Consider the following 14,393-nt stretch of genomic DNA (forward strand, 5'->3'; position numbering starts at 1 on the left):
TATTTATTTTTTTATTTTGTATAAAAGATATGATTTCAACAATCGGCACAACAACAATTCAAACAACTACAGCACCAAACTCGTTAGTCATGAATCCTACGTCAATGTTGGTAGAGATGAAAAGCTTTATTCCTTCTTCATATACTTTCGAAACAGAAATACAGAAGATAAAGCAAGAACTTTTAACAAGTAATTTAGACTGTAGTGCGAAAGATGAAACAAATGAACAGTATCTTTATGAAATGGAGGACCTCATCGACCATTTGCCTAAACTACCTGAAATTCAGCAGCAAAAACTAACTATTCCTGAATTCGACGAAATTGAAGTCAAAGCAACTGACTCAGTAGAAATTAAGAAATTCATACGTAAAGTAAATTATGAATTCCTTGGTTTTCATTGCAACCATAAAGTTATGGACAAAGATTGCGACATGGTTTATAAAAATATTTCTGACATATATAAATCGGTGGTGTTTAAGACATACGATAACTTTGTTTCATTAGTTGCAAAATGTGTATGGCAGATAAGAGATAAAGATAGAAGAGGTAAGGTATGGCATGAACAGATAAAACCAACTGCTTTTGAGTTAAAGAAAACCATTGACGCTTTAGTTGTTCTAGCTGGTTTTATTTCAATGTATAACGCAAAAATGAATCCGCAATGTTCAAAATGTAAGGCAGCAATGAGGAAATATAACTATTCAGTCAAAGAGATAGAAAGAATGCGAAACGACTATGCAGACTTAAAGAAAGAAGCAGAAAAGCCAGCAGAAGATAAAATGGACATGTTAGAATTTCTGAACAAAAACTATCCAACAGCAGAAGATTTCCTTCTATCTGACGTCAAGAAGAAATATAAAGAGACTTTCGGCATTGTTAAAACTTTTGATATCCTCAGCGAAGAAATAGAAGCTACGAAATTGTTTAGGATTTCAAATATACATCGTACAATTCATGTAAAACGCTTGTGAAAAAAGAGGTGAAAAATTATGTGAAAAAAAAGGTGAGATCTCACCTCTTCACCTAAACATTATTTTTGGTCAAAGCTTCCACGAGAGAAAAGATTCCTCATTCGCTAAGGATTCCAAAAATGAAAAAATCATTGATTTCAGCTGAGAAAAAACAGCAAAACCCTTCTTCCACGGGAACAAAGAAATAAAGAAGAAATAAAGTAAATTTTTTATTTATTCCCGTGGAAGATAGAGTACTTTTATGACGCTTTTTATTCACGACAAGCAAGACAAACAAAGAAAATAAGAAAATACGGCGCTGTTGCGGTTCGAACCACAGACCCTGACCCCTCCATAACACCACCTTAGACCACTGTGCTACGTAGCCTGTCGACATAAGATTTTATAAATTGCATATTTGACGTAAATTTATTTCCATCTGGCTTCCCACCGCATAAGATATTCATACGTGTTTGTAAGACATTCATTAAACTTCTTTTCTATAGGGTGTCCAAAGGTGTGTTTAGCACAAACCTGAATACTGCGAATAGAAATAAACAAGTTACATATATATAAAGTTTATTTAAATATAATCACCATTGGATTCAATCACGCGTTCGCAGCGATCGATCCAGGCTTGAAAGACACGCTTTAAATCATCATGAGAAAATTGCTCAAATTGCTCTCTTACAAAATTTTCAAGATCATCTGGACTCGCGAATTCGCGTCCTTCAGCTCTCTTTTTTAGCGTGCCGAATAAATAAAAGTCAGAGGGTGCAATATCAGGTGAATAAATTGGGTTTGGAACAACTTTGACATTGTTTTCCACCAAGTAATTCATTACCTTATGACTTTTGTGAACTCTTGAATTATCAAAATGAATTGCAAACTTTTGTTTTTGTTGTTTGGATTTCTCAAACTCATCAGAATTGATAATTTGAGTAAGAACATTGTCAATTAGATACTGAGCATTCATCGTATTAGGTTTTTGAAGAATATCAATTGCGATGATGCCATTCACGCCCCAAAAAACCGACAACATCATCATTGGTGTGTCAATTTTTTTCTTCGGGAATGTTTGCGGATTTTCATCCTTCGGGATCCACATGATTTTGGCTTCTGTTGCATATTGAAACCAAGACTCGTCCCCTGTTACTAAAAAGCGAAACTTCTTGGATTGATACGCACCCAATATAGAGAGGAGCTCTTTCGAAGATTGGACTCTAGATTTTTTTGAACTGAACTGAATTAAGGTTGTGCGGAACCAACGTGTATACGCTAGTTTGTAGTTCAAATAATTGTGCAGATAAAACTGACTGTTGTACGTGGTATCTTGTCATCTCCTCTATCCTTTGAGTGATGCTCTTGGGTCTTCATCTAGCGCTTGAAGAATTGCTTTGATTTTTCTTTGATCCGGCGATTTTTTGTCAATTTTTATGATGGGCGCCTTTTTGTTCATGAAGTGATACATCCTAACAAGATACGTTACAGTGGAATAGCTAGGAGCATCCATACCGAAGCATTTTACCAATGTCTCGTAGATTTTTTTACAGTCTTTGCATTTTTGCAAGAGCGAGGATGTTTTCTTTATGATTCATTAAAAAAATGAAAAAAATCCCGCCAAAATTTCCCGCGAAACCGCCTCTTGTCTCAAAATTCATTTTATATCCCGGCATGGCGCCAAAATACAACATACTCATCATATACATATATTCATATTTTTTATTATATATTTATAATCAGCATATATCTCCTTTAATAGTCTCATATAGAGCGCTGTGCTAAACGCACCTTTGGACACCCTATATTGCATCTAATCTTGCGTTATTTTTTTCAATAACTTGTCTGTATTCTTCATCATCTCCAGCAGTGTTTGGGTCTTCACGTTTAAAATATTCATCCAATTTTTTATCTACAAATTTTATTAGTGTTTGATTCACTTTGTTATGATAACGGTCATATTCTTTCAATACGTAAGTGAAGACAAAATGCGTCGTACCTTCAATCTTAAAGCTTAAAGAACTTTCAACACAGTTTTGAGGGTCTGTCAGTGCGTCAATGAGATAGTATTCGAAGTCAGTCAATAATCTTTTTAAAGTCATTTCATACAGGATAAAATTTAATGTTGTGAAGAAATAGTGTTTATCTCAGAAAAAATAACGCTAATTTTATTTTTATTTATTTTTTTTATTTTGTATGTAAAGACAGTAATGTCAACATCAGAGAACACAACAACAGTTATAGTCCATGAAGCTATAAATGAAGAATACGAGTACATACAGTATAACAAACAGTTACGTCTCATTCGTTCAGTCAAAGATGACATGTACCAAATGCAAAGTATAATGAATGCTCTTCGTTCTACAAAGCAAGCATATCATTGGTTTGAAAACCAACAGACAAAAGAACTTTTAGAAGAATTTCCTCATATGATTGCTTCCCTTGGAAAACCGAGAGAAGAGATTCCGTACGAAAATCGCAAGAATTTGGCTCCTGGTTTGAAAGGTTATTATGTTCATAGACTTTTAGTAAATGCTGTAGCAATGTGGGCTTCACCTCGTTATGCTTGTTATATTTTCATGATGTTAGATGAACTATATAAAGCAGAACGTGGAGAGATGGAAAAGAAACTTCAAGCAAAAGATGAAGTCATTGAATCCAAAGACAAAAGCATTCAGAAAAGAATACCGCGTTCAGTACCAAAAGGAAAGGAAAAGAGTTATAAGTATATGATATATACTGAAGAGTTGGAGAAAGAAGAAGATAAAGATATGGTTATGTTGCATTTAGTCAGAAGAAACAACAAGAGCTTTTATGACTTAGCTAAAATATATAAATCTGACAGAAACTGGTTCTATCGTGAAAACTTACCGATTTCAATGACACCGAATGAGCAAATAAAGGAAATTGTCAAAAATACTCTTCCTCAAACACACTATGACATCAAAGGTTGCACAATACTTACATTCAAAGAAGACTTAACATTACTGAAGGAAAAAATAACAGAATATTTCGATAACTTCAAAGAGGAAGAATAAAAAAATCTAAGCTAATTTTATTTTTTTTATAAAATTTTATCTCATATGAAAGAACATGAATTTAGAATATTCGGAACTCATGACAGAAGAAGAGAACGAACAACATGTAAAAGATTATGCAAAATTTCTGAAGACATACAAAGCATTTAAACAATATCTAAATGCTTCTAAAGATTATGCAAAATTTCTGAAGGTATATAAAGCTTATGAAAAAAGCGTATGAAAAGTTTATACATTGGGAATTGTTGTAAAATATCCATATGAAGACTAACCAAAAATATATTTTTGCTTAAATAGCTTCAGGGTCTATTTCTTCAACCATTTCACTTCCTTCGTCAATGTCAATAGAAGCTTCTTCAACCTTTGGTAGGAGCTTCTGTATAACATCTTTGTTCGTTATTGTCTTCAGAGATGAAGGATAATATTTCACATTTGTTTCACCCTTCTTATATTCTTTCTGTTCGGAAAGATTTAAAGCAATACTGAAGAAGTCAATATTAGAGTTCTTTATAACAGTATAATGAGTATCTTTGACATTCACGAAGAAACTCTTTTGTTTCAAAACTACTGCTAACTCTTGTGAAGTATAACGTTTGCGGTCAATGACGATAGCTAATGGTCTGACATACTGACCAAACTTAGATTCTTTCACAAACTTCTTGTTAAAGATAACATTAACATTTGAAGCATTATTGAACTCATTCTTGATGGCAGTAGCGAGAGCATTGTATGAAAAAACTTGCAATCTTGCATGTGTTTCATTAAAATAAAAATATTAAATTATTTTGAAAAATAACTTTAAAAAATCTAATCTAATTTTTTCAAAAAATATTTTTTTTATTTCCTACTAAAAATGTATCGGAAGTTGTCTAAGTTAGAACACTCGGAAATAAAACAACTTCTTACAGAAGCTAATATAGATGTTGCAAAGCATTATGCAACAAAAAAAAAGCACTCGCTGACATCTCAATGACTATAATGGTGCAATAAGTTATGATAGAATTCATGAGTTCATAAAGCCGCAACGCGGCGAGGACGAAGTCCATGCAAGAGCATTTCCTTTAAATGACGTTGCTATTGACTTATATCATAGACGTTCAGTACCTCATGAAGTAAGAAGAGAAATGTTTGACATAACAAATGCAAAACGTTGGTGAAACAAAGAAGAAGAGACGACACACTGAAACAACAGAGAAGAGAGATGTTTAAGAGCGCTATAGAACAAGTTCGCAAAGCTAACGATGTCATTCGTTCCATTGACGACAAACCAAAAGAAGGTGAGAGATGGTTAAAGAAAGATGAAGAGAATAGGAAGAGGAATGTTAAGACAGGCAATAGACTCATTGACTTTACATCGAAGCTTTAGATGAACCAAAAGAGACTACTTACACAAACATTTCGGTAGGTTTCATGAGACTCTTAGAGAAAATTAAAATAAACTCACAACAGAGATGGATGGTATGTTATAAACTTGTGGAAAGTATGAATGTTCTACGTTAAACCTCAATAATATTGGAACATTACTACATCAGCTCTTGAAGGAGAACTTTATATCAGAGATAGAAGCAAATGCTGCAGGTATTGTTGAAATGCACTATGACTTCTTTGACAAAACATAAAGAATCTTACTGAAATAAAGATGTATGATTTAACAGAATATGAAGGCTTAACAATGTCAGATGTAAAGAAAGGCAAACCAAAAAAGAGACCTTATAGAGATGAAAGCACACTGACAAATGACCAGAAAGCCATTTTGGAAGCTCTTAAGCAAACAGGAAACCCAGCACTTATAGAAAGCTTTTGGAAAGATAATGGTGAAAAGAAGTTTTATAAGAAGAGAAGCGGTCAGTTCTGGAAGTATCTTTGCACATTACCTATAAATCTTGAACGCTACCAAATCTTCAATGAATTGAACAAAAGAACTGCAGCACTTATGACAGAAGACAATTGTTTCGTTTATGCTTGCATTCAGGCTGGAGTAAATGAAGAAACTATTGACCACATGAGAGAAGTCATTCGTGTTAGAGACTTTCCTCAAAGTAAAGTACAAGAAATTTCTGACGCAACAGGTATAGCATTTAATGTTACCATTGGTTACTTCAATGACTCAAGACATAATGAAATAAAGAGATACATACCAAAAGAATGTAAAACTATTCGAACTATTGACTTACTTCTTGTTGAAGACCACTACATGCTAAATGAATAAGAGATGAAGTAAAGAAGTTGTTTGAGTTAAGGTTAAAGTATAAGAAAGAAGGAAATCCTTTGCAAGAAAATATAAAGCTCATTCTGAACAGTATTTATGGCAAAACTATTCTATCTCCTATTAAGTCAAAAATAACCATAGTAAATGACAAAGATGCTATAAGATATGCTATCAGAAACTACAACCATATAGTGAAGTTCGAAGGTTTGGATGGTTCAGATAAAACTATTTTCAAGCTAACGAAAAGCATTTGCAGACACTTTAACTTCTGTCCACTTGGTGTTAACATTCTGTCTATGTCGAAGAGAATAATGAACGAAGTATTCTGTACTGCTGAGGACTTAGGAATGGACATCTTTTATAGCGATACGGACAGTATGCATCTCTACAATGAAGATATCCCTCGTTTAGCTGAAGAGTTTGAGAAACGTTATGGAAGAGTTCTCATTGGTAAAAACCTTGGTCAATTTCATTCTGACTTCGCAGAAATAACACCTGGAAAACAAAGTTTAGCATACAAGTCAATATTTTGTGGAAAGAAGACTTACATAGACTTACTCACGAATGATTTAAATGAAGTTGCATTTCACTGCAGAATGAAAGGCGTGAAGCAAGATGTTATTGCTTTAACCGCTAATGAAATGTTTCCTGACTCTGTTCAGTGTTTCTATGATGAAGATAAAGGTTTAATGGTTCCGCAAGGAAAATTTGACAAAGACTCAGAGTTCAGTGTTATGAAGTTATATAAAGCACTTTATGACGGTCAAGAGATTGCATTCGACTTATGTAAGTCTTCTAGTCCTTGCTTTGCTGAAAAGTTTAACTTCTCAATAACGACTAAAACAAGCTTTATTCGTAAGTTGAAGTTCTGAGGTCATTTATTTTTGTCAGCAATGAGGTCATTCGTGATAAAAATAAGCCGCTAGCGGCAAGGGCGAAGCCCATGTGGTCATTTACAATACTGCGATGGTAGAGTTTAAGAGTTGTGCTTCAATGTAGAGACAGTCCTTATGGTCTGGAGGTAAGAACACTGGGCAGTTATGGTCATGAGTGGAGAACATGTCTATCCAAAACTCACGATTGAAGCCAGTTAATTTATAGTATTTAGGGTTAGGAAGTGGTGAATTTCTTGTATGACCAATGAACTCATTTTCAACTCCCTTACTTAAGTTTGAATATAATATAGCTTGCTTTCTATCCCAAATGCCGGGTGTTACAATCTTTGAAAATTCATTTTTCCTCGGAAGCATTGCATCATAATTGAAAACATTCTTGAAATCATCACTTGGTTCAGAGATTTGAAATCTTATACGTAATGGATTTTCTTTCTCTTTAGCGACTTCATTGAATGGTGAGAATACAACAAACTGACAGTCATGTGTTCCATCTTCATTTTCATTAAATTCATAATGAAAGTCTATAAGTTGTGGCTGACTACCTTCTTCTTTCAGTTGTGCAAGAAACTCACGTAAAGGCTGTAAAGTTTGTACTTCAATGTTAAACTTTTTCTCGAACATTTCATTAAATGAAATCATACATTGCAACAATGTTGTATCGTCTTTAAAGTATTTGTATATGTGAATGTTTTGGGCGCTTAAAGACTGTTCGTCATTTTCTATCTCGACTTGAAGTATAAAGTCAACTTTCCTAAATGCTCTCGCAATGTATATATTTGTTATGCCAATGTACTTCTCTTCATTTATGTTCACAATCCAGTCTGTTGGAAACTTAAACGTTACTCTGTTCCCCTTTATTTTGACGTCAGGGATTTCACTACTGAATGCAACAGATAAAGGTATTTGTCTATACATTTAATTCGGATAAAAATAAACCATTTACTCTTTCTTTGCTTCAGCTTCTTTAGCTTTTGCTTTTGCTTCTTCTCTAGCTTTCTTCGCCAGTAGTCTTGGGTTCTTTTGTCTTCCAGCAGCTAATGCAGCAAGTTGTTTTTCACTAAGTTTTCTCTTTGGTCTCTCTGGCTTTTGTTCTTGTTTTTGTTCCTTCAGTTCGGATAAAATTTGCTCACGAATTTCTTTCTTCAATGCTTCAACATCTATGACCCCTTGGGTCTTGTCCGTAGGGCTTGTCTGAGTCATTTGACTGCAGATAAAAAACAAAATTAAAATTTTAACCGATGTAAAATGAGCTTGTCAAAATCAGAGCGAGAGTCTATTATATTAAATGACGCAAGAGGAATACAACATCCTTTCTATTACGTAAGTCAGAGTAAAGATGGTAAAATATACGTAAGAAAAAGAAAGGTTCCATTAGCGAATGCAGAAAGCGACAGTATTAAGGTGTATGGCAAGGGTGAAGCCCACGAAGCCCATGTTAAGCCTTCTATTCAAACTGAAAAGTCAATAGAACCAGAAGAAAAGAAGCCAGATGTACTTTCAATAACGAACCAAGAGCTTATTGCAAAGTTCGTGAATTTCATTGAAAAACAAACCGAGTCAAAGAATCCTGACCCGCCAGTGAAAGAAGTTGAGACAAAAGAGAATGTACAGTTCATTGAAAATGTCAAGAAACAACTTCCACCACGAATGCCAAGAAGAAGAGTGAGAATAATGAAGTAAATAGATATTTTTATCTGAAGTAAATACATGCAGAACGAACAGTTAAACGAATTTACTCCAGCAGAGCATATTCATCAGATTCGCTCATATTTCGATATCATAGACAATGCAGTTCAAATTGGTGACACTAATAGAAAATATTCTGACGCAAAGATTCCATCACAACCTGGAACTGCTAAAGATAACACATGGGTAACATTCAATCTCTCACCTCCTGGTGAAAATATGTTGGACCTTTACAATACATTCATTACGTATAAAATGGAAGGTCAATTTATTGTAGATAAAGAAATTGGTTCAGGTTCCAATAAAACAAACCCACCAGGATTTTGGATTGGTTTCGATGACGCTTTCTATGCAGTTGCTGGATATCAAATCCTTGCAAATGGTCGTATCGTATATTCTCAAGACAACGCAAGAGAAGAAGCATATATAACTTCAAACTCACAAACTACCGAACAAATAAAGAAAGTAGATGTTTTCTTAAAGACTCGACATGAAGATGTATGGAGTCATTCGGGAACATGTAGAACAGGACAAATTGTTAGTGATCCAATTACAGCAGGAAAATCATTTGATTTTAAGCTTCGTTTAAGAATTCCTGTTAGAAGATTCCTTCCATTAGAAGCTATTCGATTTATTCCAGCTTTTGCAGGAAACATTCAGCTTAAAGTAAAGTTCAGTAGCGACGCCTTACAATGCACATCTATATCTGTAAATGATATCATTGCTTTCAATCCAACTCTTAAAGTTGCATTTGCTTCAGATTCAAATCCACCGACAAATAAATTTGTTCCATGGAATGAACCATTCACTATGATAACGAAGGCAGTAGAAGCTAGTGGAACAGTTACTATTACAACTGTAACCCAGCAACTATTTCGAACAAAGATGGATTTTAATGAATGTTTCATTCATCCAAAGTCATTCTCTTTAGACCCTAACATTTATACAGAACTTGTAGAACATTATACAAACGAGGCTTTATGTTTTCCTGTTAAAGTTATGGATTGGATTCCTATGGACGGTTCATTCTCAAAGAATACAGATAGTTCAAGTGCAACATTTACAGCAGCTTATACGCCTATTAATGTTAAAAGTATTTGGGCACTATTTAGAAAGAAAGACAACTATTATGTTAATTTTGAGAACCCTAAGTTTAAATATCTTCAGCTTTCCATGGGAGCTTATGGAAATATGCCTGCAGAACCTGAAAAATCATATGGACCTGTATTTTATGAAATGGTTGCGAACGCTTGCAATACAAACAATGATATGATAGGATTTAATGAAGATGTTATGAGGTCATTGGTGGATGATGGTAGTGTGGAACATAAATGGGATAGCTATGACAACACACATTTCTTATGTGGTTTTCCAAAAGAAGTGGACTTTTGCTTCCAGCAAGGTCAAACATCTACTGCTCCAATAACATACAAATTGTCTGTTAAAGGACCTATTGAACTAGCAACTGAAAACGTACCAAAGCCACTTATTGGATTTATGAGGGATTGTTGCTTTGCCATTCAGGTGCGTGCTAATGGCATCCCCATAATAAGATTAGATGACTATAACTTAGCTACGGACGACAGTGAGGAATAAAGGATGAACGTTTATTTTAAAGCTTATAAATGAGTTCTTCATCAAGCTCTCGTGAACCTTCACCATCTATGAAACAAACTTTACCAAACGATTATGGAGCACCTATTGAATATTTCTTACGAGCTGCACAATGGCAAAGAGCAGTCTCACCAAGGTTAGGTGTTCCACCAGCTCCTGCCAAAAATAGCATTTGGTCAAGTCCTTATATAAAATATGGTCTCCCACTAGGTTTGCTAGCTACAGCAGGAGCAGTTATGATGTTGAAAAGAAATAAAGCAAATGTTGTAAATAATACTGAAGTAGCTGAAGTTAAACAAACTCCAACACCTTCGCCAAAACCAACGCCTTCACAAGCAAAACCTTCAATGACTCCTGAACCTATGGAAGTACAAACTCCTGTTCAAAAGTCAACTCCTAAACCGACTCCAACATTTAAACCAGAACCTACTCCTCAAATAAATCGTAAAACTCCTGCGTTTCCTTACTGAAAAAATAACGTTATTTTTATTTAATATTAAAATTTTTATTTGATTGAAATGACAAATAAAGTCACTGAAGCAATGAAACAAAAGTTTTTGGTAGAATACATTAAATCAGGAACTATTCCAGAAGGTTTTTACATTCATACTATGAAGGATGGTAGAGTTCAGTTTAGAAAGATAAAGCAACCATTAGATAAAGAAGGAATTTTGAGAAAGATTAAACTTCATGAGGACAACATTGCTGAACTTAAGAAGAAGTTAGAAGAGTTGGAGAAAGGAAGAGAGTTATAAAGCAATGAATTCAACAAGGTGAAAAAAGAGGTGAGATCTCACCACTTCACCTAAATTTATTTTTGTGCTATGTTTTCATACGTGTGAGGGTGGTGATATCATTAATTTTTAAGTTTATTTTTTATTTTATTTTTATATAAATGACGAAAACTATTGAGATAACAAACTACAACGGTCATGAGTTTAAGAATTTGTTCTTCGTTCCTCGTGAAAATACATTCTATCAGATACGAGGGAGAAAGGGTAAAGTTAGTTTGAGCGTTTATGACAACAAACATAATGGGAGATATATAAAAGCAATAGATACAAACGGTAAACGTGTTTCATTAGCTTTGTCAAAACTTACTAACATTTATTTTGACAGTGACTTTGACCTATATGAAGAAGAAAGTGAGTCAGAAGATTATGAGCTGTTATGTGAAGCACAGCAATGGGAGGAGTTGCAATACTTTTGTAAGTGAGAACGTTTATTTTTTACATTAGTGAGGTGAAGTGGTTGGCGGCTTTGTAAATATTTAAGGTTAAGTTAATGTTGTCGTTTGTGTTGTAAAATATACGTTAATGGTTTTGTAAAGTGTCAAACCGTTATCTTGGGTAAGGTGGAACGCAGTGCCGCCGTACCCAAGATAGGGATACTAACTATCTTATCTGGCACGCAGATGTTCATTATTTTAGGGGTGTTCGTGGCCAGTATATTTATGGCATAATCGACAATTTTAGCCGCAAAGTCCTAGCGTGTATACAAATACCAGATATGCTGGCAGCGACGACAGCGAACGTTGCAGCTTCCGCCTTCATTGAATTTGGCGCCCTTATTGTTTCTGGACCGACAACGGTTCAGAAAATAGGGGCGCCTTTCAAGATCTACTTGATCTTTGGGGCGTCCAATGGCGGCATACAGACTCTCATTCTCCCTACCAAAATGGGAAGATTGAGAGATTCTGGCCGACATTGGAGCGCTGCCAAAGCATTCAAGCTATTCCTGCCTTTATTTGGGAGTACAATAATAACACACCGCATGAAGATCTCCCAATTAATCCATTAACTGGAACAAATTACACGCCAAATCAAATGTATCAGCTGAAACCGAAATACACAAATGCAGATACAGAAAGGTTGTGGCAAATATGGGATACAGATACAGGCATGACTGCTGTTGACACATTCACAGCGTAATAATAAACATAATTTTTTAATTTCATTTTTAACAAGTTTTTTTAAATGTATGTAATGAATAATTCATTAGAATATGATAATGCACATTGTAACAGAATAGAACAATCACCAAATTTTTTTTTTGAAATTAAAAAATAAAAGTAAAAAGTATAAAGTAATCTAACCAAAAAAGATATTTAAAAGAATTTTGGAAAAAACAGAATAAGGATAATGATATTATTTTAGATACACAATCGATGTACTGAAGAATAATCCGGTAAAATGATGATATAAAATTAGATTATTTTACAAGTAGCTAAAAGAATAAAACTATAATATAAAATAAATAAAGTTTAATGAAACAATAAAGGTTAAATAAATAATAAAGATTTTTATTTTATATCAGAATTGAGAAGAAGTAACAGTTGACACTTGGTAGACAACTTCTTTATGTCTAGAAAATTATATCTTGCCTTTTATTTTTTTTTCGCTGTGAAACGTATTCGGTCATTTTTTTAAAATTAATTTTTTGTTAGAGATAAGAGCTAAAACTCGGTAAACAACTTCTTTATGTCTAGAAAATTCTATCTTGCCTTTTATTTTTTTCTCGCTGTGAAACGTATTCGGTCATTTTTTTAAAAATTAATTTTTTGTTAGAGATAAGAGCTAAAACTTTGCAGACAACTCCCCCATGTCTAGCAAATTTAACATTCGTCTCCCATTTTTATATATTTGGTTTAGAATGTTCGAAAATGCGTAATATGGTCATTAATAATAATTGAAAAGAACCTTGAATTAATTCAATCTGATCTCACAAAATATTTTAAATTACAAACTTTGTAGTTTGAATAGATAATTAGTATTAAATTCAAATAACTAGTTTATTTTTGAATAAAAATTATTTGAATTAATTCAATTTTGTGAATTTTCCTTCAAAAATCAAGTTTAAATATCTTATTTGCCATATAATTATAAATACAATGAAACATATTCGAAATTGAAAAGAATGACTTTTTCTGTTCTTTCAATCATTCAATTTGAATTTTGCAATATTGGATTTCTCATTAAATAGCTATTAAAAACAACAAGCAATTTAACTTACATTCAAATTTATTTGTGTTATATTCAATCTTCTCAAAACTTATAATTTTCGGCTATAGCATGATTATATGCTATATAATATAATAAACCTATAATAGTATCATTCTTTCAATTATTTGAAGAGAAAACCAAAAAAATCTATTTTCGGTCTATAACACAATCGATAAAAATGTTGATGACTCCTTATAATAATTATATAAAACTGATATTTCTTGAGTAAAATTTTTCCAATCAAGATTCAATAGCTTTTATCAAAAAGTGATTTGATAGGTTTTCAAAATTTACAACCTGTGATTTTTCTTTCAATTATCTTCCTTAGATTCAATGGACATTAATGTTGAAATATAAAAGCATATACTCGATTCATTAATTCATGCATTATTCTCAACCGATTACTCAAAGTTTGATCTTCGATCAGTTTAAATAGATGAATTTCGTTATAATATAATGAATTGGTTCTAAAAACAATTACTATATTCTGGCCTAATTTATTAATAAAATTATGGTCAAAAATAATCTGAAAAAAAGTTATAGATATGTTAAAATTGATGGTATGTTTTGAAAACCTAATATGTAAGAATCATATATACCATGTAGATTTCAATATTAACTGATGTCACCATATTTTTGTGATATGCCATAATAGTCTGATTCATTACTTCATTTGAACCCCTGGTTACCATCCGAAATCAATTATTATAAAGGCCAGCTCATATTGTCATCCTAGCGGCATACTAAAAATACAAATGTATTTACAAAAAAAAATTTCACTCCTTTTCAAATATTCGATTGAAAACTTTCGAGATAAAACTCCGACATATAGAAACGTCTCGGCTGGTTGAAATGGCTACATATGAATTATATTCTCATATACGATTTCTCAAGGTAATTTATTCTTTATCAGCATAAAATACAAATTCGATATTACGAGTAATCTAAGTATAGCAATGCATTTATTTGTGTATTTAATCTAATATGATTAGGTGTTT

The 14,393-nt window shown here is 33.1% G+C and overlaps 9 protein-coding genes and 2 pseudogenes across 11 annotated transcripts, besides 7 other annotated features; 6 read left to right on the forward strand and 5 right to left on the reverse strand.

Moving 5' to 3' along the window:
• Positions 1–11,789: part of a mobile genetic element that runs on past the window's edge.
• TVAGG3_0225750 (organellar and viral DNA polymerase type B) lies at positions 30–971 on the forward strand (the record flags this gene model as incomplete). The annotated part of the gene is made up of 1 exon (XM_051227155.1): positions 30–971. One exon carries the CDS (start codon positions 30–32, stop codon positions 969–971), a length of 942 nt encoding a protein of 313 aa, XP_051112141.1.
• Positions 1,454–1,481: a terminal%2Cinverted (terminal inverted repeat of Mariner transposon ID:TVAGG3_0225760).
• Positions 1,454–2,755: a mobile genetic element.
• On the reverse strand, positions 1,534–2,659 carry TVAGG3_0225770 (annotated as a pseudogene). Its single transcript has one exon. A coding segment is annotated over exon 1 (1,126 nt).
• Positions 2,728–2,755: a terminal%2Cinverted (terminal inverted repeat of Mariner transposon ID:TVAGG3_0225760).
• On the reverse strand, positions 2,753–3,097 carry TVAGG3_0225780 (uncharacterized protein; the record flags this gene model as incomplete). The annotated part of the gene is made up of 1 exon (XM_051227156.1): positions 2,753–3,097. A coding segment is annotated over one exon (345 nt), but the record flags the coding sequence as incomplete, so codon positions are not given.
• TVAGG3_0225790 (KilA, N-terminal/APSES-type HTH, DNA-binding family) lies at positions 3,161–3,988 on the forward strand (the record flags this gene model as incomplete). Its single annotated transcript, XM_051227157.1, has 1 exon — positions 3,161–3,988. The coding sequence occupies one exon, from the start codon at positions 3,161–3,163 to the stop codon at positions 3,986–3,988; it is 828 nt and encodes a 275-aa protein (XP_051112143.1).
• Positions 4,278–4,750, reverse strand: TVAGG3_0225800 (annotated as a pseudogene). Its single transcript has one exon. A coding segment is annotated over exon 1 (473 nt).
• On the forward strand, positions 6,494–7,069 carry TVAGG3_0225810 (organellar and viral DNA polymerase type B; the record flags this gene model as incomplete). The annotated part of the gene is made up of 1 exon (XM_001313037.1): positions 6,494–7,069. The coding sequence occupies one exon, from the start codon at positions 6,494–6,496 to the stop codon at positions 7,067–7,069; it is 576 nt and encodes a 191-aa protein (XP_001313038.1).
• Positions 7,151–8,008, reverse strand: TVAGG3_0225820 (uncharacterized protein; the record flags this gene model as incomplete). The annotated part of the gene is made up of 1 exon (XM_001313038.1): positions 7,151–8,008. The coding sequence occupies one exon, from the start codon at positions 8,006–8,008 to the stop codon at positions 7,151–7,153; it is 858 nt and encodes a 285-aa protein (XP_001313039.1).
• Positions 8,033–8,293, reverse strand: TVAGG3_0225830 (uncharacterized protein; the record flags this gene model as incomplete). Its single annotated transcript, XM_001313039.1, has 1 exon — positions 8,033–8,293. One exon carries the CDS (start codon positions 8,291–8,293, stop codon positions 8,033–8,035), a length of 261 nt encoding a protein of 86 aa, XP_001313040.1.
• TVAGG3_0225840 (uncharacterized protein) lies at positions 8,339–8,773 on the forward strand (the record flags this gene model as incomplete). The annotated part of the gene is made up of 1 exon (XM_001313040.1): positions 8,339–8,773. The coding sequence occupies one exon, from the start codon at positions 8,339–8,341 to the stop codon at positions 8,771–8,773; it is 435 nt and encodes a 144-aa protein (XP_001313041.1).
• Positions 8,801–10,375, forward strand: TVAGG3_0225850 (uncharacterized protein; the record flags this gene model as incomplete). The annotated part of the gene is made up of 1 exon (XM_051227158.1): positions 8,801–10,375. The coding sequence occupies one exon, from the start codon at positions 8,801–8,803 to the stop codon at positions 10,373–10,375; it is 1,575 nt and encodes a 524-aa protein (XP_051112144.1).
• On the forward strand, positions 10,405–10,863 carry TVAGG3_0225860 (uncharacterized protein; the record flags this gene model as incomplete). Its single annotated transcript, XM_001313041.1, has 1 exon — positions 10,405–10,863. The coding sequence occupies one exon, from the start codon at positions 10,405–10,407 to the stop codon at positions 10,861–10,863; it is 459 nt and encodes a 152-aa protein (XP_001313042.1).
• Positions 11,132–11,789: a terminal%2Cinverted (terminal inverted repeat of Maverick-1B transposon ID:TVAGG3_0225680).
• A 933-nt stretch (positions 11,790–12,722) lies between these two features.
• Positions 12,723–13,560: a mobile genetic element.
• Positions 12,723–13,560: a terminal%2Cinverted (terminal inverted repeat of Banshee-A1 transposon ID:TVAGG3_0225870).
• Positions 13,561–14,393: the final 833 nt, after the last annotated feature.

This window comes from Trichomonas vaginalis, chromosome IV (genome assembly GCF_026262505.1).
Source record: "Trichomonas vaginalis G3 chromosome IV, whole genome shotgun sequence".
In the NCBI taxonomy this organism is placed as follows: Eukaryota; Parabasalia; order Trichomonadida; family Trichomonadidae; genus Trichomonas; species Trichomonas vaginalis.